Below are 24,802 nucleotides of genomic sequence, written 5' to 3'. Positions count from 1 at the left end.
GGAGGAAACAGGTACAAAAGTATCTATATCCACAGTAAAACGAGTCCTATATCAACATATCCTGAAAGGCCGCTCAGCAAGGAGAAACCACTGCTCCAAAACCTCCATAAAAAAGCCAGACTACGGTTTGCAACTGCACGTGGGGACAAAGATTGTACTTTTTGGAGAAATGTCTCTGGTCTGATGAAACAAAAATAGAACTGTTTGGCCATAATGACCATTGTTATGTTTGGAGGAAAAAGGGGGAGGCTTGCAAGCCAAAGAACACCATCCCAACCGTGAAGCACGGGGGTGACAGTATCATGTTGTGGGGGTGCTTTGCTGCAGGAGGGACTGGTGCACTTCACAAAATAGATGGCATCATGAGGATGGAAAATTATGTGGGTATATTGAAGCAACATCTCAAGACATCAGTCCGGAAGTTAAAGCTTGGTCGTAAATGGGTCTTCCAAATGGACAATGACCCCAAGCATACTTCCAAAGTTGTGGCAAAATGATTTAAGGACAACAAAGTCAAGGTATTGGAGTGGCCATCACAAAGCCTTGACCTTAATTCTACAGAAAATGTGTGGTCAAAACTGAAAATGCATGTGTGAGCAAGGAGGCCTACAAACCTGACTCAGTTGCACCTGCTGGCAGGAGGAATGGGCCAAAATCAACCCAATTTATTTTGGGAAGCTTGTGGAAGTCTACCTGACACATTTGACCCAAGTTAAACAATTTAAAGGCAATGCTACCAAATACTAATGGAGTGTATGTAAACTTCTGACCCACTGGAAATGCGATGAAAGAAATAAAAGCAGAAATAAATCACTCAACTATTATTCTGACATTTCACATTCTTAAAATAAAGTGGTGATGCTAACTGACCTAAGATAGGGCATTTTTACTAGGATTAAATGTCAGGAATTGTGAAAAACTGAGTTTAAATGTATTTGGCTAACGTGTATGTCAACATCCGACTTCAACTGTATATATATATACATATATATACATACACACACACACTTAAGCAATAAGGCCTGAGGATGTGTGGTACATGGCCAATACACCACGGCTAAGGGCTTAAATGCAACGAGGCGGCCATATACCACAAACCCGAGGAGCGTTACTGCTATTATAAAACTGGTTATCAATGTAATTAGAGAAGTAAAAACAGATGTTTTGTAATACCCGTGGTATACGATCTGATATACCACAGCTGTTAGCCAATCAGCATTCAGGGCTCGAACCACCCAGTTTATTTTGATATATAATGACTTGGGCCAATAATATCAACTTCAAAGACCATATGCACCAAAATCTTTTTTTTTTTTTATCTCAAATTTCAATGTGACATTAATTGGAATGTGGGGGATAGCAGATGTAATATAAATGGAAAAACATTTGTAAATCTTACAAAAATCCTTCTTTTGCCATTTTTTTTTTAAAATATACAAAAATAAAATAAGGGTACTGTCATGGTTTCTTAGGCAGTACTGTTGTGTTCCACAGGGACATGGAGGAGAGGAAGGAAGGAAACGAGAGGGAGGGCGGCTCAAGCCCTCGGACCCCTTACGTCCATGTCAGTTCATAGGGTAGGAGGTGAATCTTGACCTCTAACCCCTCCTATCAATAAGGCCATTGGTGGTAGATGCATTGTTTTCGTATTAGAGGGGCTCGTTAATGTCACAGGTATAGGAGGGGTCACGCCGCTGCTGGGGGCAGTGGTCGCAGGTTGTCCAGTAGTGATTGGACAGCAGGTAGGGAAAGAAGAGCCCTCCCCATGCCCCCTCCTGCACGGTAGCAGGCGTATCCCAGTACTCCTATCACCCCAGCCTTCAGCACCGTGCGCAACATCCAGCCAAAACGAGATGGGGGCGCAACACTGACAGTCACACAGAAAAGCAAAAGAAAGAGGGTCAATATTAACTCATAAAAGTTAGAAGATGCAGAAATACAATGATCCTATTGCTCTATAATATAAGTAGTAATAACTTGGTCTAGACTGCTATGAAAGATACACACACCTCATGATCTCCTGAATGTTGAGATCCTTCTCCCAGTTCCTTTCGATGCCAGGGACATGGCCCATCCCCACCACTCCCACCACCACAGCAGGCACTTCTGTTACAAGAAACAAAGCAAATTTATCCAGCTCTAATGGCATCCATGTTCCCAAAAAACATTGGTCTGTAACAGTCCATCTATTATGCATAGATACATTAGGAGTTGAGGATAAACTTAATTGGCATCTTAGGCAGTGTGCAAAACACAGGCACAATAACCCAGCTTGTCCATCTTTCAGAGTAAGGGTCCAATCAAACTGCTGATGGAAAACTATGCCAGAAAGCCTTTTCATTGATTTAATTGCAATCTTGCGGAGACTACAACCAATGATATGGTAGTGTTTTTCCCACGAGCAGTGTGAACAGACTAATGGAGAAACTTGTCTGTGGACTTCCTCAGGTGAAAAGTGAAACAGGCAGATGCTGCGATACTCACTCTGGGCATTGGGGGGCGCCTCCACACAGCGTGCGGCCTGGCGGAGCGTGTGTGTGAGGTAGATGTCTCGCTCGGCTACAATGGTCTGGTGGAGAGCGGGGAACTCGCCGATCATCTCTAGCATCGTCTGCTCCAGCAGGTCCTTCTGTTTGCACTTCTCCACGTCCTCCTTACTGACACACAACAACAACAAACATATTGCAATAACAAAAGCATTGCACCAACTGGGTTTAACCAAGTCCCAAATTAATTCCCAATAGCTTGCCATCATTTGTATTCAGGTAAATAAATTAAGCCCTATATAAATTAAATATATTATTAAATGGGATATTACTAAATACAGTACCACCCTAATAATATTTCTGCTCTAATCTTACTACATACTAACCAAAGGAAATACTGAGAGGAAGTGTATAGCGGAGTAAGCTGTGGACATAACCTAGACACTAGAGAGGAGTAACTGTCAGGTTATTGTACCTGATGGGGTCTGACAGGAAGCACAGGCCCCAGGCCAGTCTGGCTTTCTGCCACAGACTGAGAGCAGCGATGGCCCGTTTGAATGTCACCGGGATAGGCCGGTCCCCCAGGTGGAACTTGCAGAAGGGCACTCGGCCCGCCTGGGTGGAGGGAAGAGAGACGGAGGGTCTTTACATACAACTTTACTAATACTGTACCTAGTGGGTAACAGGTAAGAGGGTGTTAAGTTCAGTATGTTATGCTGTGTGAGAAAAGAACAGTGTGTATTTGAAAGTATTTGTGACCTTGACCTGACACCTTGTGCGAGAACAAACCTGTGACCCTTATCAAGATGAACTATTTTTAGTGAGTGCGTGAATGTCTCACCTGTTTGAAGGCCTCCCTAAACTCCCCTCCAGGAGCCATGCCCAGCTGCTCTGTGATGTGAGCTGACACTTTGAGCAGCAGGATCTGCATCAGGCCAGACATCACTCCATTCTGTGAGGACATAATAAAGAGGGGGAGCTGTTCTTGTCTAATGATGTTCTATATTATGTCATTCTGTATTATGTTTCATGTTGTGTCGACCCCAGGAAGAGTAGCTGCTCCTTTTACAACAGCTAATAGGGGATCCTAATAAAATACCAAAGAGACAAAACTGTGAACTATAATTTAACATCCAATCTATCCTCTCTTCTAGCAGAGCAATTAAAACACAAACAAGCTCAGATCTCAATATCTTGTTCTATGCTAACAATCCAGATAATTAGAACTGAGCATGGAAAGGGGTCCTATATAATAATGGAATTCCCCCCAAGCCATCCTAAAAGTCTAAAAGTGTTCATGGATGAGTTCAAAGGACAAGTAGATGAACAGGTTGTTGAGACACGTAGTTGTTTCCATTTGTCACCCGATGTCACTAGTTTGCGTTGCCTCATGTAAGGAAGCATGCAGTGTTACTTCACACGCGCATGCCTGCACCTACGCACACACACCCACTGTTTGTTTTCTGTTGTATTTGTGCTGTTGCCAGTGTCTTCTGTCTGCGTTGTCCATTTTGTCTCACATTGAGGTGTGTTTAAAAAAAAATCCTAGCCCTCCCTATAGGAGGCATTTCACTTCTTGTCAGGCCATAATTGTAAATAAGAATTTGTTATTGACTTGCCTGGTTAAATACAACATCACTGCCGTTTTGTTATTTAAACAAAACTGATTCTATAGGGCACATACTGTTAACATGTTTAATATTTATTTTATTTAACCAGGTAGGTCAGTTGAGAACAAGTTCTCATTTACAACTGCGACCTCGCCAAATTAAAGCAAAGCACTGCGCACAGAGTTACACATGGTATAAAACAAACATACGCACAGTCACAATAACACAATAGAAACATCTGTGTGCAAATGTAGTAAGATTAGGGAGGTAAGGCTATAAATAGGCCATAGTGGCAAAATAATGACAATTTAGCAATTAAACACTGGAGTGAGAGAGCAGAAGATGAATGTGCAAGTATAGATAATGGGGTGCAAAGAATCAAACAAATAAATAACAATATGGGGATGAGGTAGTTGGGTGGGCTATTTATGGATGGGCTGCGTACAGGTGCAATGATCGGTAAGCTGCTCTGACAGCTGATGGGGGAGATAGAAGTCTCCAGCTTCAGTGATGTTTGCAATTTGTTCCAGTCATTGGCAGCAGAGAACTGGAAGGAAATGCGGCCAAAGGAGGAGTTGGCTTTCGGGAGGACCAGTGAAATATAACTGCTGGAGCACGTGCTACGGGTGGGTGCTGCTATGGTGACCAGTGACCTGAGATAAGGCAGGGATTTACCTAGCAAAGACTTATAGATGACCTGGAGCCAGTGGGTTTGGCAACTAATATGTAGCGAGGGCCAGCCAACGAGAGCATACAGGCCGCAGTGTTGGGTAGTATATGAGGCTTTGGTGACAAAACGGACGGCACTGTGATAGCAAATTGGATGCAGTCTAAGTAGAGTGTTGGAGGCTATTTTGTAAGTGACATCGCCGAAGTCAAGGTTCGGTAGGATAGTCAGTTTTACGAGGGTATGTTTGGCAGCATGAGTGAAGGAGGCTTTGTTGCGAAATAGGAAGCCGATACTATATTTAAACTATATTTATAGAAACCAAGGCTGTTGTGTCTGCCGATAAGAATGTGGTGATTGACAGAGTCGAAAGTGCTGGCCAGGTCGATGAAGACGGCTGCACAGAATAGTATTTTATTGATGGCGTTTATATCGTTTAGGACCTTGAGCGTGGCTGAGGTGCACCCATGACCCGCTCGGAAACCAGATTGCATAGCGGAGAAGGTGCGGTGGGATTCGAAATGGTCGGTGATCTGTTTGTTAACTTGGCTTTTGAAGACTTTAGAAAGGCAGGGTAGGATAGATATACGTCTGTAACAGTTTGGGTCCACTAGCAAGCGTTAGAAAAATGCTTCTTGAAATTCTCGATTATCGCAGCTAGTCGTACCTGTTTGATGGCCTGCTGGACCTTGTCCAGATTAATGTCTTTTGCCTCCTTCAGCAGTGTCTTTTCATCCATCCTCAGCATGGACACCCTGTACTGGCACAGCTCCACCACCACCACGTCTGGCTGCACTGCACGGATCGTCTGAGGAAGGGGAAGAGATGGGGGAGAAGGCAAACAAAGGGGACGCGGGAGGAGAGAGTGGGAGGATAAGGAGAGGAGGAAAGCAGGGAAAGGGGGTAGGAGAAGAGGACAGGAAGGGGAGAAAGGAGAGCAAGGGTGGTAAGAGAGAGAAAGCCAAAGGTAGAAGTACAATACTGACAATAGTATGGATTTTGCCTGAGGGAACAAAACAAACAGGAGTCTGGGAAACCAGGACATGTAAGGGGGATGTCATAGTAATTTGTTCTTAACTGACTTGACTGGTTGAAAAAAGGTTAAATAGATAGTTCTGATTGGCAGATTTCAAAATACTTTTTATTCAATCATCTCTGAAGGACAATCATTTAGAAAATGTATGAATCCCATGAACTTGAACAAACTCAACAGAGGCCATTCCAGGAGATACCTATGACAATCATTTAAGGCCGGTTTCCCAGACACAGATTCTGTCTAGATCAATAATGTACTTGAATGGAGATTCCTCATTCGGCATACTTTTTAGTAAGGCCAGACAAAATGATATACTATTTAACAGATTTCCCCCCCAAAAAGCGAGGCGAGCAAATTTTAAAAATATATAATTAGGTGGATAAGGAATAACAGTATTTTACCACATTGTCCTAGGCTATATGGACATGAACAATAGGATAAATATGCAATTTGACTGATTTTCAGATTAGTAATGAACATTATTCACATAGGATGTATAATAGAATGCAATATTCTATCATATTCAAAAATGATTTAAAAAAAAAAGTTGTATGAATGTATCAGTTCATTAATCATCTACTAACTGTATAGCCTAACAAATTCAAGAAAGATTGACAATAAATAATTGTAATCAAATTAAAATGTTGATACATAATAATGAGTTAATTACCTGAATACATCTCTATAGCCTAGGCGTTAACAAAATATTCATACAAATATGATTGGGCCTCTCATAGACTAGTAGGCCTTGTAGAAAGAGGGTCAATCAAGTTAGGTCTATCAAATGAATGTAGCATTGGAAAAAATGTATAAATCCAGCCATAGAGTATAACCTATCATCGTCAAAATATTTTTTGTTTGTTTATAACATGCACAATTAGAAGCATACATTTATATAGATCTAGCGTGACTAAATTCGAGCCCAGTAACTTTGCTCACCGTATATTCCTTTGATTGTCTCATCTGGCTGCCACGAAAAGCCCCACCTGCTGTCCTGCACAAAGTGTGTGCGTGCCACTGGCAATGTACTTTGCTGGACATGCTAGCTGTTGTCAGCAGCGCATCAGCACTTCAAACACATTCTGTTGTGGTGTTATCGGTTGGCCTACTACTACTACTGGTAGTACCGGTAAAAAGAGTTATAAATCGCAAATCACCATACAGCTGATACTTCGATTTCATCAATCATTTTGACTTCAATTTGGTTGTCCAAAACACTATCAACTTGCACTTAGTCTTTGCTGATGAATGCCCTGATCTCTGGCCATTCAATTAGTTAAGTTACATTGTTGTTTCTTCTATTAAATCACTTCTTACTCATCTGAAAATGATGCAATAACCATGAGTTTAACCGACTGTTTGTTTATAAATGGAGGGACGTCTCACATTTAACCTGGACACATAAATAGTAGGAATTTATGCTGGCTTTAGCCTTGGCTGCGTGAGAGAGAAATTAAACATCTGCACGTCGCCTGCAGGTGCGAGTGTGTGTGTGTATTTCACTGTCCAATCAGAGGCTCGAACATGATCTGAGTGCATGATCTGAGGCTGTTTGGTCTCTTGGGCATCAACTTGGGAAAGCCTCAAGGGAGAGCGGACAGTGCATTATAAACAAAGAGACGCATAGATTGGCCAAAAAAATAACATAAGATATATCTTTTTTTTTCTTCCAGTGTTGAGAAAAGTGAGGCGGGGCATCCGTTAAACAGTAATTCAACGTTGTCCGGCCAAACTGGCTAGGATAAGCTGTGTCAAGGAAAACAGCCCTTAATGCTTGCAAGTCAGATTTGTTGTGCTCACCGTGGCCACGTCCTTCTTGCTGCTGTCACTGAAGTGGGCGGTGCCTACCAAGTAGAGCAGGCTGCCATCTGGGGCAGTCAGCCGGGTGACTGTTTCAGGGAGTTCTGGGGAAGACTGGCGCCGCTGGGCACGCACTTGCCATAGCAGCTCCACCTCCTCAGAGTCCGCTATAAAGGAACCAGCCAGGGAGAGGTGGAAGGGGAGAGAAATAGAGCAAGTAAGAGCGAAAGACAAAGGAAAGAACGGAAAGAACCTTTAGTTCCTACATCACTGAATTGGATGGCAGGAAAGACAACATACTTCGATATGCCAAAGGAATGTGATTGTCAGATATGGGTAGAGTGAACAGTGCATGTTGTAGCCTACTGAAATAAAGGTTACAAACAAGTTAGAACAGACTTTCAAACGTAACATCGCTGTGGGAGGACTTCACAGACATTAAGAGAACATGGATAGTACTGTCAAAGCTTGGAAAGTAAAGGACGGTTCCCCTTTTTCTCACACATGGGCATTGTGAACAATATGAGCTTTTGGTGCCAAGCAGACGGAGAGAAAAGTAAATACATTTTACATAAATAAGGGTACTCACAGAGTCCAGGGGGACGACTAGGCAGTGACTCATCTTCAGAAGCATCTTCAGAGGGACCTACCAAGTCATCCTAAAAAAAAAGAAGTAAAAAAGCATATGTAGTCATTAAGTCATTCTAAAAGTGTACATGTCAATGAAAACATTTTGTCAATGTGCTCAAGGGCTTTTAGTAGCCAGATTTATTGTGACACTGATTCTTAGACAAATAACATCAAGGCTTGTACAGGAGTGGACAAAATTCTAAGAATGTTTGTTTTGCTTAATGTATTATGATCAGCATAGAGCTGTGTTCTTCAAATAACACAGCTGTATGGGACATAACAGATGTGTGTGAAGCTGTACTCTGTGTGCCTTTTTAAAATGATCAAAATAACAGCTGTCAAAGCATTATGCAGTGACCCATGTCCAGCAGTCCCCAAACTTACCTCGGAGTTGTTGTCTTGGTCCATGATTCAACCTTTAAGAGCTGGGCAAAAACTAAAGTAATGTCCCACCTTCCTTACTGAAAAGGAAAGCAAAACAGGAGGAAAGAGTATGATCAAATGTATGAATTCATTTAGCCAAATTCATCAAGTAGGTTTGTTGACCAAAATTGCTTTTCTCTGCAATGCTATCAGCTGTGATGCTTACTTTGTGACTAAGCTAAGGCCCCAATTCAAGTTCCTCAATTGCTGACTTTTGCTAACTAGATATATGTGCAGTGTACCAAACCATAAATAAACTACCCATTCTCACTAGTTAGCTACCATCAGCATATGGCGATAAAGTTAGTTTGAAAATAAAACCGTCTAGTTAACGTTACCTGTCACAGGTAGCTAATTCTAGTAGGTAAGACAATTTGTGAGCCAGGTTTTACTGTGACAGGTACGTTATAGTGTATAGACAAATATCATGAGCAAACTGCCTAACGTTAGCTTAGTAGCCCCTTTTTAGAGCCCGGTCATGGCTAAAAGCTCTCCTGCTGCTGCATGTAGCTGCGTACTTCAACACGATTACATCACCTTCACACAAAAGTGTTGACATAGCTAGCTATTTTGCTAGCTAACCACATGCTACAAAGTCAAGTTAGCTAGCTAAAGCCGTCAAACCTGCGGGTTAGAGACAAAACATTAAAACCATTAGCTGATATTCCCCTCGTTTCCACATATTATATAGCTAGCTAGACAAACTAGCTAACATTATTCATTAGGTTAGCAAGTTGGCCAAAGCTAACTACTCGCCGAATAGCAGCTAGCTTACTACTAGCTAACAGCTGACATATCTGTTAACTGGCTAACTGCTGCTAACTACACTTGGCAAACAATGTCATATCAATTTGTAATTAACATATAATAACTACAGCTTACAATGTTATACATTAATAAAAATAAAACTTACAAGTTAGCCAACCTGTGCTCTCACCTGCACTTCGACCAATGATGTGTTCGACTCGTTTGTTAACGTTGTCTTCTGGTACTTGTAGTTCAATTGAGATTTGAGTGCGTTGTGGTAATCAGTGGTGAAAAGCACCCTATTGTCATACTTGAGTAAAAGTAAAGATAACGTAATAGAAAATAAAAGTAAAAATATTGCTTGAGTAAAAGACTAAAAGTATTTGGTTTTAAATATACTTAAGTATCAAAAGAAAAAGTATAAATTATTTAAAATGGCTTATAATTAGCACAAGACGTATTTTTTACATATAGCCTGGTGCACACCACAACTCAGACCTCATTTACAAACAAAGCATTTGTGTTAGTGAGTCCTCCAGATCTGAGGCAGTAGGGATAACACGCAGACTGTACAGTCATGGCCAAAAGTTTTGAGAAGGACACAAATATTCATTTTCACAAAGTCTGCTGCCTCAGTTTGAATGATGGCAATTTGCATATACTCCAGAATGTTATGAAGAGTGATCAGATGAATTGCAATTAATTGCTCACTGACAATTTTGCCTAAGAACACAGCCATGAATAAAGAATGGTACCAACACATCCTCTGAGAGCAACTTCTCCCAACCATCCAGGAACAGTTTGGTGACGAATAATGCCTTTTCCAGTATACACCTTGCCATAAGGCAAAAGTGATAACTAAGTGGCTCGGGGAACAAAATATTAATATTTTGGGTCCATGGCCAGGAAACTCCCCAGACCTTAATCCCATTGAGAACTTGTGGTCAATCCTCAAGAGGCGGGTGGACAAACAAAAACGCACAAATTCTGACAAACTCCAAGCATTGTGATTATGCAAGAATGGGATGCCATCAGCCAGGATGTGGCCCAGAAGTTAATTGACAGCATGCCAGGGCGGATTGCAGAGGTCTTGAATAAGAAGGGTCAACACTGCAAATATGGACTCTTTGCATCAACTTCATGTAATTGTCAATAAAAGCCTTTGACACTTATGAAATGCATGTAATTATACTTCAGTGTTCCATAGTAACATCTGACAAAAATATCTAAAGACATCAAAATTTGTGAAAATTCATATTTGTGTCATTCTCAACACTTTTGGCCACGACTGTACTTCCTGTTCACTCATGACTGCATGGCCAGGCACGACTCCAACACCATCAATAAGTTTGCCGATGACACAACAGTGGTAGGCCTGATCACCGACGACAAAACAGCCTATAGGGAGGTCAGAGACCTGGCCCGTGAGGTGCCAAGACAACAACCTCTCCCTCAACGTGATCAAGACAAAGGAGACGGCTGTGGACCTCAGGAAAAGGAGGACCGATCGCGCCCCCATTCTCATTGACGGGACTGTAGTTGAGTAGTTTGAGATCTTCAAGTTCCTTGGGAGTCCACATAACCAACAAACTATCGTGGTCCAACACACAAGACAGTCATGAAGAGGGTACGACAAAGCCTAGTCCCCCTCAGGAGACCGAAAATATTTGGCATGGGTCCTCAGATCCTCAAAAAGTTATACAGCTGCACCATCGAGAGCATCACTGCCTGGTATGGCAACTGCTCAGCCTCCGACCACAAGGCATTACAGAGTGTAGTGCGTACGGCCCAGTACATCACTGGGGCCAAGCTTCCTGCCATCCAAGACCTCTATACCAGGCAGTTTCAGAGGAAGGCCCAAAGAATTGTCAAAGACTCCAGCCACCCTAGTCAAATCAAATCAAATTTTATTTGTCACATACACATGGTTAGCAGATGTTAATGCGAGTGTAGCGAAATGCTTGTGCTTCTAGTTCCGACAATGCAGTGATAACCAACAAGTAATCTAACTAACAATTCCAAAACTACTGTCTTATACACAGTGTAAGGGGATAAGGAATATGTACATAAGGATATATGAATGAGTGATGGTACAGAGCAGCATACAGTAGATGGTATCGAGTACAGTATATACATATGAGATGAGTGTGTAGACAAAGTAAACAAAGTGGCATAGTTAAAGTGGCTAGTGATACATGTATTACATAAGGATGCAGTCGATGATGTAGAGTACAGTATATACATATGCATATGAGATTAATAATGTAGGGTAAGTAACATTATATAAGGTAGCATTGTTTAAAGTGGCTAGTGATATATTTACATCATTTCCCATCAATTCCCATTATTAAAATGGCTGGAGTTGGGTCAGTGTCAATGACAGTGTGTTGGCAGCAGCCACTCAATGTTAGTGGTGGCTGTTTAACAGTCTGATGGCCTTGAGATAGAAGCTGTTTTTCAGTCTCTCGGTCCCAGCTTTGATGCACCTGTACTGACCTCGCCTTCTGGATGATAGCGGGGTGAACAGGCAGTGGTTCGGGTGGTTGATGTCCTTGATGATCTTTATGGCCTTCCTGTAACAACGGGTGGTGTAGGTGTCCTGGAGGGCAGGTAGTTTGCCCCCGGTGATGCGTTGTGCAGTCCTCACTACCCTCTGGAGAGCCTTACGGTTGAGGGCGGTGCAGTTGCCGTACCAGGCGGTGATACAGCCCGCCAGGATGCTCTCGATTGTGCATCTGTAGAAGTTTGTGAGTGCTTTTGGTGACAAGCCGAATTTCTTCAGCCTCCTGAGGTTGAATAGGCGCTGCTGCGCCTTCTTCACGACGCTGTCAGTGTGAGTGGACCAATTGCATTGCCCCCCCGGCATCTTTTACGCTGCTGCTACTCTTTGTTCTGTTTATTATTTATGCATAGTCACTTTAATACCTCTACCTACATGTACATATTACCTCGACAAACTGCTGCCCCCACACATTGACTCTGTACCAGTACCCTCTGTATATAGCCTTGTTATTTTCACGAACGTCGTCAGGGTGGAACGACCGGACCAAGGTGCAGCATGGTGAACGTACATTTCTTTTTATTTATAAATGTCACCAACAAACCAACGAATACTGCCACAACCGTGACGCTTACTTCGGCTATACAGGCCACTAACAAAGTCAACTACCCACAACAAAGGTGGCAGAAGACGCCGCAGCCCGCAGCCCTTCTGGTGTTCAACCTTCCCAAGTTCTCTCACGTCACCCCGCTCCTCCGCTCTCTCTACTGGCTTCCAGTTGAAGATCGCATCCGCTACAAGACCATGGTGCTTGCCTACGGAGCTGTGAGGGGAACGGCACCTCAGTACCTCCAGGCTCTGATCAGGCCCTACACCCAAACAAGGGCACTGCATTCATCCACCTCTGGCCTGCTCGCCTCCCTACCACTGAGGAAGTACAGATCCCGCTCAGCCCAGTCAAAACTGTTCGCTGCTCTGGCCCCCCAATGGTGGAACAAACTCCCTCACGACGCCAGGACAGCGGAGTCAATCACCACCTTCCGGAGACACCTGAAACCCCACCTCTTTAAGGAATACCTAGGATAGGATAAGTAATCCTTCTCACCCCCCTTTAAGATTTAGATGCACTATTGTAAAGTGACTGTTACACTGGATGTCATAAGGTGAATGCACCAATTTGTAAGTCGCTCTGGATAAGAGAGTCTGCTAAATGACTTAAATGTAAATGTAGAAGAGGCTGACTAAGTATGATTCCCAATCAGAGACAACGATAGACAGCTGTCCCTGATTGAGAACCATACCCGGCCAAAACATAGACAATATAGAAATAAAGAAACTAGAATCCCCACCCTAGTCAAACCCTGGCCTAACCAAAATAGAGAATAAAAGCCTCTCTATGGCCAGGGCATGACAGTTATTTTACTGCTGCTCTTTAATGACTTGTTACTTTCTTTTTTTTGTGTTTACTTATCTATTTTTTACTTAACACTTATTTTTCTTAAAACTGCATTGTTGGTTAAGGGCTTGTAAAGTCTACACCTGTTGTATTCGGTGCATGTGACAAATACAATTTGATTTGACCAGGGATGTTCTCTTGATAAGTAAGTGAATTGGACCATTTTCCTGTCCTGCTAAGCATTGAACATGCAACAAGTACTTTTGGGTGTCAGGGAAAATGTATGGAGTAAAAAGTACATTATTTTCTTTAGGAATGTAGTGGAGTAAAAGTAAAAGTTGTCAAAAATATAAATAGTAAAGTAAAGTACAGATACCTTAAAAAACTGCTTAAGTAGCACTTTAAAGTATTTTTACTTAAGTACTTTACACTACTGGTGGTAATATATATTTGAAGTTCTTATTATTTTGTTGTGCAAACCAATGGCCATATAATTATATTTATATGCATATGCTATTAATTGCAAAAACATTTATACTGTAACGGCGTTCATCTGTTGAAGAAAGAGAGTCGGACCGAAATGCAGCGTGTTGGTTACTCATGACTTTAATGAAAGAAAATGCGGTACATGAAATAACTGATACTAAATACAAAAACAACAGAACGGAATGAGAAACTAATTACAGCCTATCTGGTGACTACAACACAGAGACAGGAACAATCACCCACGAAATACAAATCGAAACTCAGGCTGCCTAAATACGGTTCCCAATAAGAGACAACGAGAATCACCTGACTGATTGAGAATCGCCTCAGGCAGCCAAGCCTATACAACACCCCTAATCAGCCGCGATCCCAAATACTACAAACCCCAATACGAAAAACAACATATAAACCCATGTCACACCCTGGCCTACCCAAACATATAACAAAAACACAAAATACAATGACCAAGGCGTGACAGAACCCCCCCTCTAAGGTGCGGACTCCCGGACGCACCTCAAAAGCATAGGGAGGGTCCGGGTGGGCGTCTGTCCATGGTGGCGGTTCCGGCTCGGGACGTGGACCCCACTCCATTAATGTCCTTGTTCCTCCCCTTCGCGTCCTGGGATAATCCACCCTCTCCGCCGACCATGGCCTAATAGTCCTCACCCAGATCCCCACATAACTGAGGAGCAGCTCGGGACAGAGGGGCAGCTCGGGACAGAGGGGCATCTCGGGACAGAGGGGCATCTCGGGACAGAGGGGCATCTCGGGACAGAGGGGCAGCCCGGGACAGAAGCAGCCCGGGACTGAGGGGCAGCCCCGGGACTGAGGGGAAGCCCAGTACTGAGAGGAAGCCCAGTACTGAGAGGAAGCCCAGTACTGAGAGGAAGCCCAGTACTGAGAGGAAGCCCAGTACTGAGATGAAGCTCAGGCAGGTAGTAGGCTCCGGTGATTCCTGGCTGGCTGGCGGAACTGGAAGATTCAGGTTGACAAGCAGATCTGGAAGATTCTGGTTGTCTGGCAGATCTGGAAGAGACTGGTTGTCTGGCAGATCTGGAAGAGACTGGTTGTCTGGCAGATCTGGAAGAGACTGGTTGTCTGGCAGATCTAGAAGATCATGGCTGACTGGCGCTTCTGGCAGATCCTGGCAGACTGGTGGATCCTGGCTGACTGGTGGATCTAACTGATCCTGACAGACTGGTGGCGCTGGGCAGACTGGCGGCGCTGGGCAGACTGGCGGCGCTGGGCAGACTGGGAGCACTGGCGGCGCTGGGCAGACTGGGAGCACTGGCGGAGCTGGGCAGACGGGAGACTCCGGCAGCGCAGGAGAGGAGAAAGGCTCTGGCTGCGCTAAACAGGCGGGAGACTCCGACAGCGCAGGAGAGGAGAAAAGCGCTGGCTGCGCTGAACAGCCGAGGCGCACTGAAGGCCTGTTGCGTGGTGCTGGAACTGGTGGTACTGGATTGAGGACACGCACAGGAAGCCTGGTGCGGGGAGCTGCTACCGGAGGACTGGTGTGTGGAGGTGGCTCTGGATAGACCGGACCGTGCAGGCGCACTGGAGCTCTTGAGCACCGAGCCTGCCCAAGCTTACCTGGCCCGATGCCCACTCTAGCCCGGCCAATAGGAAGGGCTGGTATGTGCCGCACCGGGCTATGCTCCTGCACTGAAAACAGTGTGTGCTCCATAGCATAACACGGTGCCTGCCCGGTCTCTCTAGCCCAACGGTGAGCACAGGGAGTTTGCGCAGGTCTCCTACCTGGCATAACCATACTCCCTTCTAGCCCCCCCCAATAATTTTTTTGGGCTGCTTTTCGGGTTTCCTTGCCAACCGTGTTCCCTCGTATCGTCGGCTCCTAACTCCGGCTGCCTCTGCTTTCCTTAGTGCCTCCACCTGTTCCCATGGGAGGCGATCTCTTCCGGCCAATATCTCCTCCCAAGTGTAACAACCTTTACCATCCAACACGTCTTCCCATGTCCATTCTCAGAATAATTCATCCTCCTTTTGCTGCTCCAGCTGTCGCTGCCTGTTTATACCAGCGCCTCTCCGTTTTAGATGGCGTGTCTTTTTCTTTGACTCCATTCACCTATAGTCCTCTTCGCATTGCTGCAGCGAATCCCAGGCGGGCTCCTGCACTCTCTCTGGGTCGGCCGCCCACCTGTCGATTTCTTCCCACGTTGTATACTCCATGCCTCTGCTATCCATAACGTCCTCCTTTCGCTGCTGAAGCTGTCGCTGCCAGTTTACACACTGCTCGGTCCGATTGTGGTGGGTGATTCTGTAACGGCGTTCGTCTGTTGAAGAAAGAGAGTCAGACCGAAATGCAGCGTGTTGGTTACTCATGACTTTAATGAAAGAAAACGAGGTACATGAAATAACTGATACTAAATACAAAAACAACAAAACGGAACGAGAAACTAATTACAGCCTATCTGGTGACTACAACACAGAGACAGGAACAATCACCCACGAAATACAAAGCGAAACTCAGGCTGCCTAAATACGGTTCCCAATCAGAGACAACGAGAATCACCTGACTGATTGAGAATTGCCTCAGGCAGCCAAGCCTATACAACACCCCTAATCAGCCGCGATCCCAAATACTACAAACCCCAATACGAAAAACAACATATAAACCCATGTCACACCCTGGCCTACCCAAACATATAACAAAAACACAAAATACAATGACCAAGGCGTGACATATACAAGGAACTCTTGTTCAACTTTTATCTTAACAAAATTAATTTATTACACAGTCGACATCATACAGTCACAGACAATTTTTGACTCCGTCACCAGAAACACCACCCAACATTACCTCAAGAAGTAGTTTTGTATCTTTCACCTGTTTTACTTGGACTAGGATTTTGGGTGGATAAACTGTTCATAGATCTGTGCCCAAGGAGATCTACCCAGACAGAGCCTCCAGGAACAAAACTATTTCTTTACCCAATCTGAAGTCCCCAACCCATAAAAACGGTGAGAAGCACTGCTCTATCGACATGCTCACACTCATAAACTTGTGCTACATATTTAAAGTGCTTTTGAATGCATTAGTGTGCTAAGTACATCAAGGGGATAGTGTGCTAACCACTGGTCATAAATAATATCTTATTAGGTAGCATACCCAGGCAGGTAGTTTCCCAAACCATGTATTTAGTGCATGTTAGACTGTGAACATAACAACACATGTATCTCATTTGAAAGTGAACTTCGCATTGTCACAAACCGTGTAAGTAAAACATTTGTATTATAAGTGTTCTAAGCCTTCCTCTTGTCAGATACCAGTGAGATATTCTAAGGTTTCTAATATATTTTACATGCACATCATATGGCCCTTTTATACAGAGACATGTTTTATTGCCCAAGATGACAGATTCACAGCATTAAGGAATCCTCAGTGTGTTCATTCAGAATACATGCTTGATGTAGATTGTTCTGACATCACTGTTCAGTTTAGGTTACCAATTGCTCAGATATACGATTGATGGTGGTTGCTACACCCCCCCCCCCTGTTAACTGCATCATACCTAAGGAAAGGTGCTATTATATGCTAATAACAATTCTACTAACTACAGTACTCTACTTCTCATCCGTTAACTTCAGGGGGCATTGTTTTTGGTGAGTAATGAGCAACCACAATAACCAAGTCTTACTGACGCGGCATTGGACATGGGGTGCTGTTGTTGCTCTCAATGTGATGGCGCGTGGCAACGTAGGCCTATGGTGAAAAGGTAGGACAGTCAAAAGCAAAGCATTCAGATGCTGTGCATTTTATTGTGTACAATGCTTTCTATATCTACATATAACTTCCCTTATTCTTCATAACTTCCACAAGAAGAGCTGGATATGACTGTAATGTCCAGCACTCTCCTTGAATGAGTCCAGGTTTCAGTTTAAATGCAGTGCTGGCGTAAAGACCACTGCACATTGAAAGGTCATGAAAACAGTTACTTCTACTGACGTTGAGAGGTGGCAGGTTTGGAATACCTTTCGTAGATCCATAGCATGGAGATTTTAACTTGAATGTTGGCAATAATGCATATGCTTGCCTATAATAAATTAAAGTGAAGGTGTTTCTGAATTTGACATTTTTGTTAACACACGAAAATCCATCCTATGACTTCCCTTGTGGATGGATCAGCGAACCTTACCTAATAAGTGCACTAGTGGTGTGAGAGGAACCCATTAAAAGGTGCAATCTGTAACTTTCATTCCCAGTCAAAAGTACTTTAAAAGGTGCAATCTGTAACTTTCATTCCCAGTCAAAAGTACTGCCCATGCACTTGTTTATATGGGAACTTAAACGAATGCAACCATTTTTTTTTGCTTCAGGGCTAAATGTGCAAATGGTAAAACGTAAGTTGCATATTGCACCTTTAAGGAGCCCAGTCTTCTATAAGGTAGGTGCGTTCTCACTTTGCCTCCTGATTCTCTGTCTTCTGTATGGTCAAATGACACTGATTAACTCATGGAATATTTATGTGTGAGCACACAACAACTGAGATAGGGCTACATACAGTCTATAGATTATTTATAGTATGTAAACATTTTTATACTTGTGAGCGTAAACATTATTGCCACAAACAACATGATGTGATATTTTGCATATATTGCAGTGCAGATTTTGTAAAAGTATATTGCATTGGCTTTCAGTACACTTCGATAGAGGGACCATAAGCAATAGTATGAATGTTTTATAAACATGTTTTCATAATGTGGCTGTTGGTGAAGCAGTCTTTATGGAATTCTATACTGAACAAAATAAGCGCAACATGTTAAGTGTTGGTCTCATGTTTCATGAACTGAAATAAAAGATTACAGAATTTTTCCATACGCACAAAAAGCTTTTTTCACTCGAATTTTGTGCACAAATATGTTTACATCCCTGTTAGTGAACATGCCTTCTTTGCCAAGATAATCCATCCATCTGACAGGTGTGGCATATCAAGAAGCTGATTAAACAGAATGATCATTACACAGGTGCACTTTGTGCTGGGGACAATAATAGGCCACTCTAAAATATGCAGTTTTGTCACACAACACAATGCCACAGATGTTTCAAGTTTTGAGGGAGGGTGCAATTGGCATGCTGACTGCAGGAATGTCCACCAGAGCTGTTGCCAGAGAATTTAATGTTAATTTCTCTACCATAAGCCGCCTCCAACGCTGTTTTTTTTTTTTGGCAGTACATCAAACCGGCCTCACAACTGCTGACTACGTGTAACCACGCCAACCAGGGACCTCCACATCTGGCATATCCAGACAGCTGATGAAACTGAGGAGTGTTTCTGTCTTTAAAAAAAAGCTTTTGTGGGGAAAAACTCTTTCTGATTGGCTGGGCTTGGGCCTGGCTCCCCAGTGGGTGGGCCTGGCTCCCAAGTAGGTGGGCTTATGGCTTCCCAGGCCCACGCATGGCTGCGCCCCTTCCCAATCATGTGAAATCCATAGATTAGGGCCTAATTTATTTAAATATACTGATTTCCTTATGAACTGTAACTCAGTAAAAAAAAAAAATGTTACATGTTGCATTCATATTTTTGTTCAGTATATACAGTACATCCTGAAACTATTCAGACCCCTTGACTTTTTCCACATTTTGTTACATTAGTCTTATTCTAAACTGGATGAAACATTTTTTTATAGTCAATCTACACACAATACCCCATAATGAAAAAGCAAAAACAGTTATTTTTTATAGATATTTTAGCAAATTTATGAAACATAAAAACAGAAATACATTATTTACATAAGTATTCAGACCCTTTGCTATGAGACTCAAAATTGAGCTCAGGTGCATCCTGTTTCCATTGATCATCCTTGAGATGTTTCTACAACTCGATTGGAGTCCACCTGTGGTAAATTCAATTGATTGGACATGATTTGGAAAGGCACACACCTGTTTATTTAAGGTCCCACAGTTGACAGCGCATGTCATAGCAAAAACCAAGCCATTAGGGCATAGAAATTGTCCTCAGAGCTCAGAAACAGGATCGGGTCGAGGCACAAATCTGGGGAAGGGTACCAAAACATGTATGCAGCATTGAAAGTCCCCAAGAACACAGTGATCTCCATCATTCTTAAATGGAAGAATTTTGGAACCACCAAGACTCTTCCTAGACCTAGTCGCCCGGCCAAACTGAGCAATCGGGGGAGAAGGGAATTGGTCAGGCAGGTGACCAAGAACCCGGTGGTCACTCTGACAGAGCACCAGAGTTTCTCTGTGGAGATGGGAAAACCTTCCAGAAGGACAACAATCTCTGCAGCCAGACGGAAGCCACTCCTCAGTGAAAGGCACATGACAGCCTGCTTGGAATTTGCCAAAAGGCACCTAAAGGACTCAGACCAGGAGAAACAGGATTCTCTGGTTTGATGAAACCAAGATTGAACTCTTATGCCTGAATGCCAAGCGTCACATCTGGAGGAAACCTGGCACCATCCCTACGGTGAAGCAAGGTGGTGGTGGCAGCATCATGCATGGAAGCAAACCGGTTAAGGGCCCAGAAAAGTGACACTTTCTTGTTGGCACTGAAACCTTATTATTTTATTTTATCCCTGGTAGGGGAAATGCAGGTTTTAACTAATTAAACAACAAATAATATGATCTACATGATCAGTCTCTGTGTGTAAAATAAAAAGTGGTTAATGTGAACCTAACTCACAGATTTTCAAAAAAAGGAACAGAAAGCAGCCTCCCGAGTGGTGAAGTGGTCTAGAGATCCTGGTTCGGGTCCAGACTCTGTCGCAGCTGGCCGTGACCGAATAATCCCCCCTCACCTACACACAAGTGTTACTGTCAAGTTCAACACAACAAAAGCAATATCTTGGGCAACACTGTACATTACTACATTTTACACTTTCTGCCTGTGGACATCTGTTCTACAATGTGTCCGCAGAGCATGACACTCTTTGTTGGCAGAAGTGAGCTCTTTCAGGCAGAGTACACCTGGCATACCCCTTTTTATCCAATGTATTGAAAAAATGAGAAAGAAGGAAAGTGTGTGGTGTTCCTTTCACCTCTATAGTGGCATCCAACTTAAGCCAGGCCTAGCTCCAGCTTCACTTGATCCCTGAATGCACTTGTATAAAACAAGCAATGACTCATTTTCACCTAATTCTCTCATTCTGAAAATTAACCACATACTGTATAGATAAAACATTAGTTCACAGATAGTAGTTAGTTCGTTAGCTAGTTAACTACTCACACAGATTACCAGGGTCCAGTGGGAAACTAACATGTTATAACTTGAGGAATGGCAAGAAGTTGTATAACGTTACCAGGTAATACTAGAGCGAATTGGTTAGGTCACTAAAGTCAGCTCATCTGATGTTGTAACATTAGATACCGTTAGTTAACATTAATTTTCACACCATAAACTCAATGAATTGATCAGTTAAGTTGGCTAATGTTGCTCACCATTTCTCTGGCTAGCAAACAGAGAATTCGATCCAGCTAATAAGATACTTAACAATGCTAATAATACTTGTTCTACCACACTTTCTCCCTCACCTCAAACTTTCGAAATGCCAGTTGTTTTTCGGTTACAGCTCGTGAAGTACGCTTCATCACCTTCTCACCTACCTCTTCGTTATCGGTCAGGGGACGCGATGCTGTAAATGAGCTGCCGTTCCGCTCTCTGTTGTCTTTCCAGAGCGCACGCTGATGCTGTAACTAGCAAATTGGTTCTCTCTTCAGTCGCGTGCTGCAGTATGTTGTTATGTGAACGATTGCCTGAGCCTTGGATACAGCCAGTGTTGCTCCAAACGTGCATCACCCCCCGCCAAAACGTTTCTCATTGGATCTACACAAATCACGAAGGCAAACTATTTTGTATTCAAAACTGCGAATTTAACCGAAATGTGACTGTTTGGCATCCTTGATCATGCTGTGGGGATGTTTTTCAGCGGTAGGGACTGGGAGACTAGTCAGGATCGAGGGAAAGATGAACAGAGCAAACAAAGTACAGCGTGATCCTTGATGAAAACCTGCTCCAGAGTGCTCAGGACCTCAGACTGGGGCGAAGGATCACCTTCCAACAGGACAACGACCCTAAGCACACAGCCAAGACAACGCAGGAGTGGCTTTGGGATAACTCTCTGAATGTCCTTGAGTGGCCCAGCCAGAGCCCAGACTTGAACCAGATCAAACATCTCTGGAGAGACCTGAAAATAGCTGTGCAGCGACACTCCCCATACGATCTGAAAGAGCTTGAGAGGATCTGCAGAGAAGAATGGGAGAAACTACCCAAATACAGGTGTGCCAAGCTTGCAGTGTCATCCCGAGAAGACTCGAGGCTGTAACCTCTGCTTCAAGAAAGTACTGAGTAAAGGGTCTGAATAATTACACTAGCGTTCAAGAGTTTGGGGTCACTTAGAAATGTCCTTGTTTTCCATGAGAACATACATTAAATTAGTTTCAAAATGAATAGGAAATATAGTCAAGACGTTGACAAGGTTATAAATAATGATTTTTAATTAAAATAATAATTGTGTCCTTCAAACTTTTGAATCCTTCATTTTCAGCAATTACAGCCCTGCAGACCTTTGGCATTCTAGTTGTCAATTTGTTGAGGTAATCTGAAGATATTTCACCCCATGCTTCCAGAAGCACCTGCCACAAATTGGATTGGATTGATGGGCACTTCTTTACGTACCATAAGCTCAATAGGGTTGCGATCCGGTGACTGTGCTGGCCACTCCATTAGAGACAGAATACCCTAAATAGTTCTTGCAAAGTTTGGAGCTGTGTTTTGGGTCATTGTCCTGTTGTAGGAGGAAATTGGCTCCAATTAAGCGCCGTCCACAGGGTATGGCATGGCGTTTCAAAATGGAGTGATAGCCTTCCTTCTTCAAGATCCCTTTTACCCTGTACAAATCTCCCACTTTACCATCACCAAAGCACCCCCAGACCATCAAATTGCCTCCACCATGCTTGACAGTTGGCATCAAGCACTCCTCCAGCATCTTTTCATTTTTTTTTTGCGTCTCACGAATGTTCTTTGTGATCTGAACACCCCAAACACAGATTTGTCTGTCCATAACACTTTTGTCCAATCTTCCTCTGTCCAGTATCTGTGTTCTTTCACCCATCTTAATCTTCTATTTTATGGGCCGGTCTGAGAAATACCCTTTTCTGCCTAGAAGGTCAGCATCCCAGAGTCGCCTCTTCACCGTTGACGTTTAGACTGGTGTTTTAAAGGTACTATTTAATAAAGTTGCCAGGTGAGGACTTGAGGCGTCTGTGTCTCAAACTAGACACTCTACTGTACTTGTCCTCTTGCTCAGTTGTGCAGTGGGGCCTCCCACTCCTCTTTCTATTCTGATTAGAGACAGTCTGCGTTGATCGGTGAAGGGAGTAGTACACAGCGTCGCACAAGATTTTCAGTTTCTTGGCAATTTCTCGCATGGAATAGTCTTCATTTCTCAGAACAAGAACAGACAAGTTTCAGAAGAAAGGCCATTTTGAGCCTGTAATCGAACCCACAAATGCTGATGCTCCAGATACTCAACTAGTCTAAAAGCCAGATGTATTGCTTCGTTAATCAGGATAACAGTTTTCAGCTGTGCTAACATAATTGCAAAATGGTTTTCTATACACCTATGTACAGTTGAAGTCAGGAGTTTACATACACTTAGGTTGGTATCATTAAAACTCATTTTTAAATGACACACAAATTTCATGTTAACAAACTATAGTTTTGGCAAGTCGGTTAGCACATCCCTGTCTGTAAATAATTTCTAACAATTATTTACAGTCAGATTATTTCACTGTATCACAATTCCAGTGGGTCAGAAGTTTACATTCACTAAGTTGACTGTGGCTTTAAACAGCTTGGAAAATTCCAGAAAATGATGTCATGACTTTAAAAGCTTCTGAATTGACACCATTGAATCAATTGGAGGTGTACCTGTGGATGTATTTCAAGGCCTATCTTCAAATTCACTGCCTCTTTTCTTGAGATCATGGGAAAATCAAAAGAAATCAGCCAAGACCTCAGAAAACAAAATTGTAGACCTCCACAAGTCTGGTTCATTCTTGGGAGAAATTTCCAAATGCCTGAAGGTACCACGTTCATCTGTACAAACAATAGTACGCAAGTATAAACACCATGGGACCACAAAGCCATCATACCACTCAGGAAGGAGACGCGTTCTGTCTCCTAGAGATGAATGTACTTTGGAGCAAAAAGTGCAAATCAATCCCAGAACAACAGCAAAGGACCTTGTGAAGATGCTGGAGGAAACGGGTACAAAAGTATATATATATCCACAGTAAAACGAGTTCTATATCGACATAACCTGAAAGGCCACTCAGCAAGGAAGAAGCCACTGCTCCAAAACTACCATAAAAAAGCCAGACTATGGTTTGCAACTGCACATGGGGACAAAGAGCGTACTTTTTGGAGAAATGTCCTCTGGTCTGATGAAGCAAAAATAGAACTGTTTGGCCATAACGACCATCGTTATGTTTGGAGGGAAAAGGGGGAGACTTGCAAGCCGAAGAACACCATCAGTGAAACATGGGGGTGGCAGAATCATGTGGTGGGGGTGCTTTGCTGCAGGAGGAGCTGGTGCACTTCACAAAATAGATGGCTTCATGAGAAAGGAGAAGCATATGAATATATTGAAGCAACATCAGTCAGGAAGTTAAAGCTTGGTTACAAATGTAAAAAATGGGTCTTCCAAATGGACAATGACCCCAAGCATACTTCCAAAGTTGTGGCAAAATGGCTTAAGGACAACAAAGTCAAGGTATTGGAGTGGCCATCACAAAGCCTTGACCTCAATCCTAAAGAAAATTTGTGGGCAGAACTGAAAAAGCATGTGTGAGCAAGGAGGCCTACAAACCTGACTCAGTTACACCAGCTCTGTCAGGAGGAATGGGACACAATTCATCCAACTTTGACCCAAGTTAAACAATTTAAAGGCAATGCTACCAAATACTAATTGAGTGTATTTAAACTTCTGACCTATTGGGAATGTGATGAAAGAAATCATTCTCAACTATTATTCTGACA

At 43.1% G+C, this 24,802-nt stretch overlaps 1 protein-coding gene across 4 annotated transcripts; it reads right to left on the bottom strand.

Annotated features, from left to right (window-relative positions):
• Positions 1-974: 974 nt before the first annotated feature.
• On the bottom strand, positions 975-9,648 carry trabd (TraB domain containing). 4 transcript variants are annotated; one of them, XM_046310291.1, is made up of 10 exons: positions 9,566-9,648; positions 8,614-8,690; positions 8,189-8,258; positions 7,600-7,766; positions 5,431-5,571; positions 3,328-3,438; positions 2,962-3,101; positions 2,485-2,657; positions 2,010-2,106; positions 975-1,867 (listed from the first exon to the last, which is right to left on the bottom strand). In XM_046310291.1, exons 2-10 carry the CDS (start codon positions 8,635-8,637, stop codon positions 1,687-1,689), a joined length of 1,104 nt encoding a protein of 367 aa, XP_046166247.1. In that variant the 5' UTR covers positions 8,638-8,690; positions 9,566-9,648; the 3' UTR covers positions 975-1,686. The 4 variants fall into 4 exon arrangements, with proteins under 4 accessions (XP_046166247.1, XP_046166254.1, XP_046166264.1 ...); XM_046310298.1 differs by having other exon boundaries at positions 9,590-9,630; XM_046310308.1 differs by having other exon boundaries at positions 9,578-9,615.
• Between the last annotated feature and the right edge of the window lie 15,154 nt (positions 9,649-24,802).

The sequence above is a fragment of the Oncorhynchus gorbuscha genome, linkage group LG02 (genome assembly GCF_021184085.1).
Source record: "Oncorhynchus gorbuscha isolate QuinsamMale2020 ecotype Even-year linkage group LG02, OgorEven_v1.0, whole genome shotgun sequence".
NCBI classification, from domain to species: Eukaryota; Metazoa; Chordata; class Actinopteri; order Salmoniformes; family Salmonidae; genus Oncorhynchus; species Oncorhynchus gorbuscha.
This window is presented reverse-complemented; position numbering and strand designations above follow the sequence as displayed.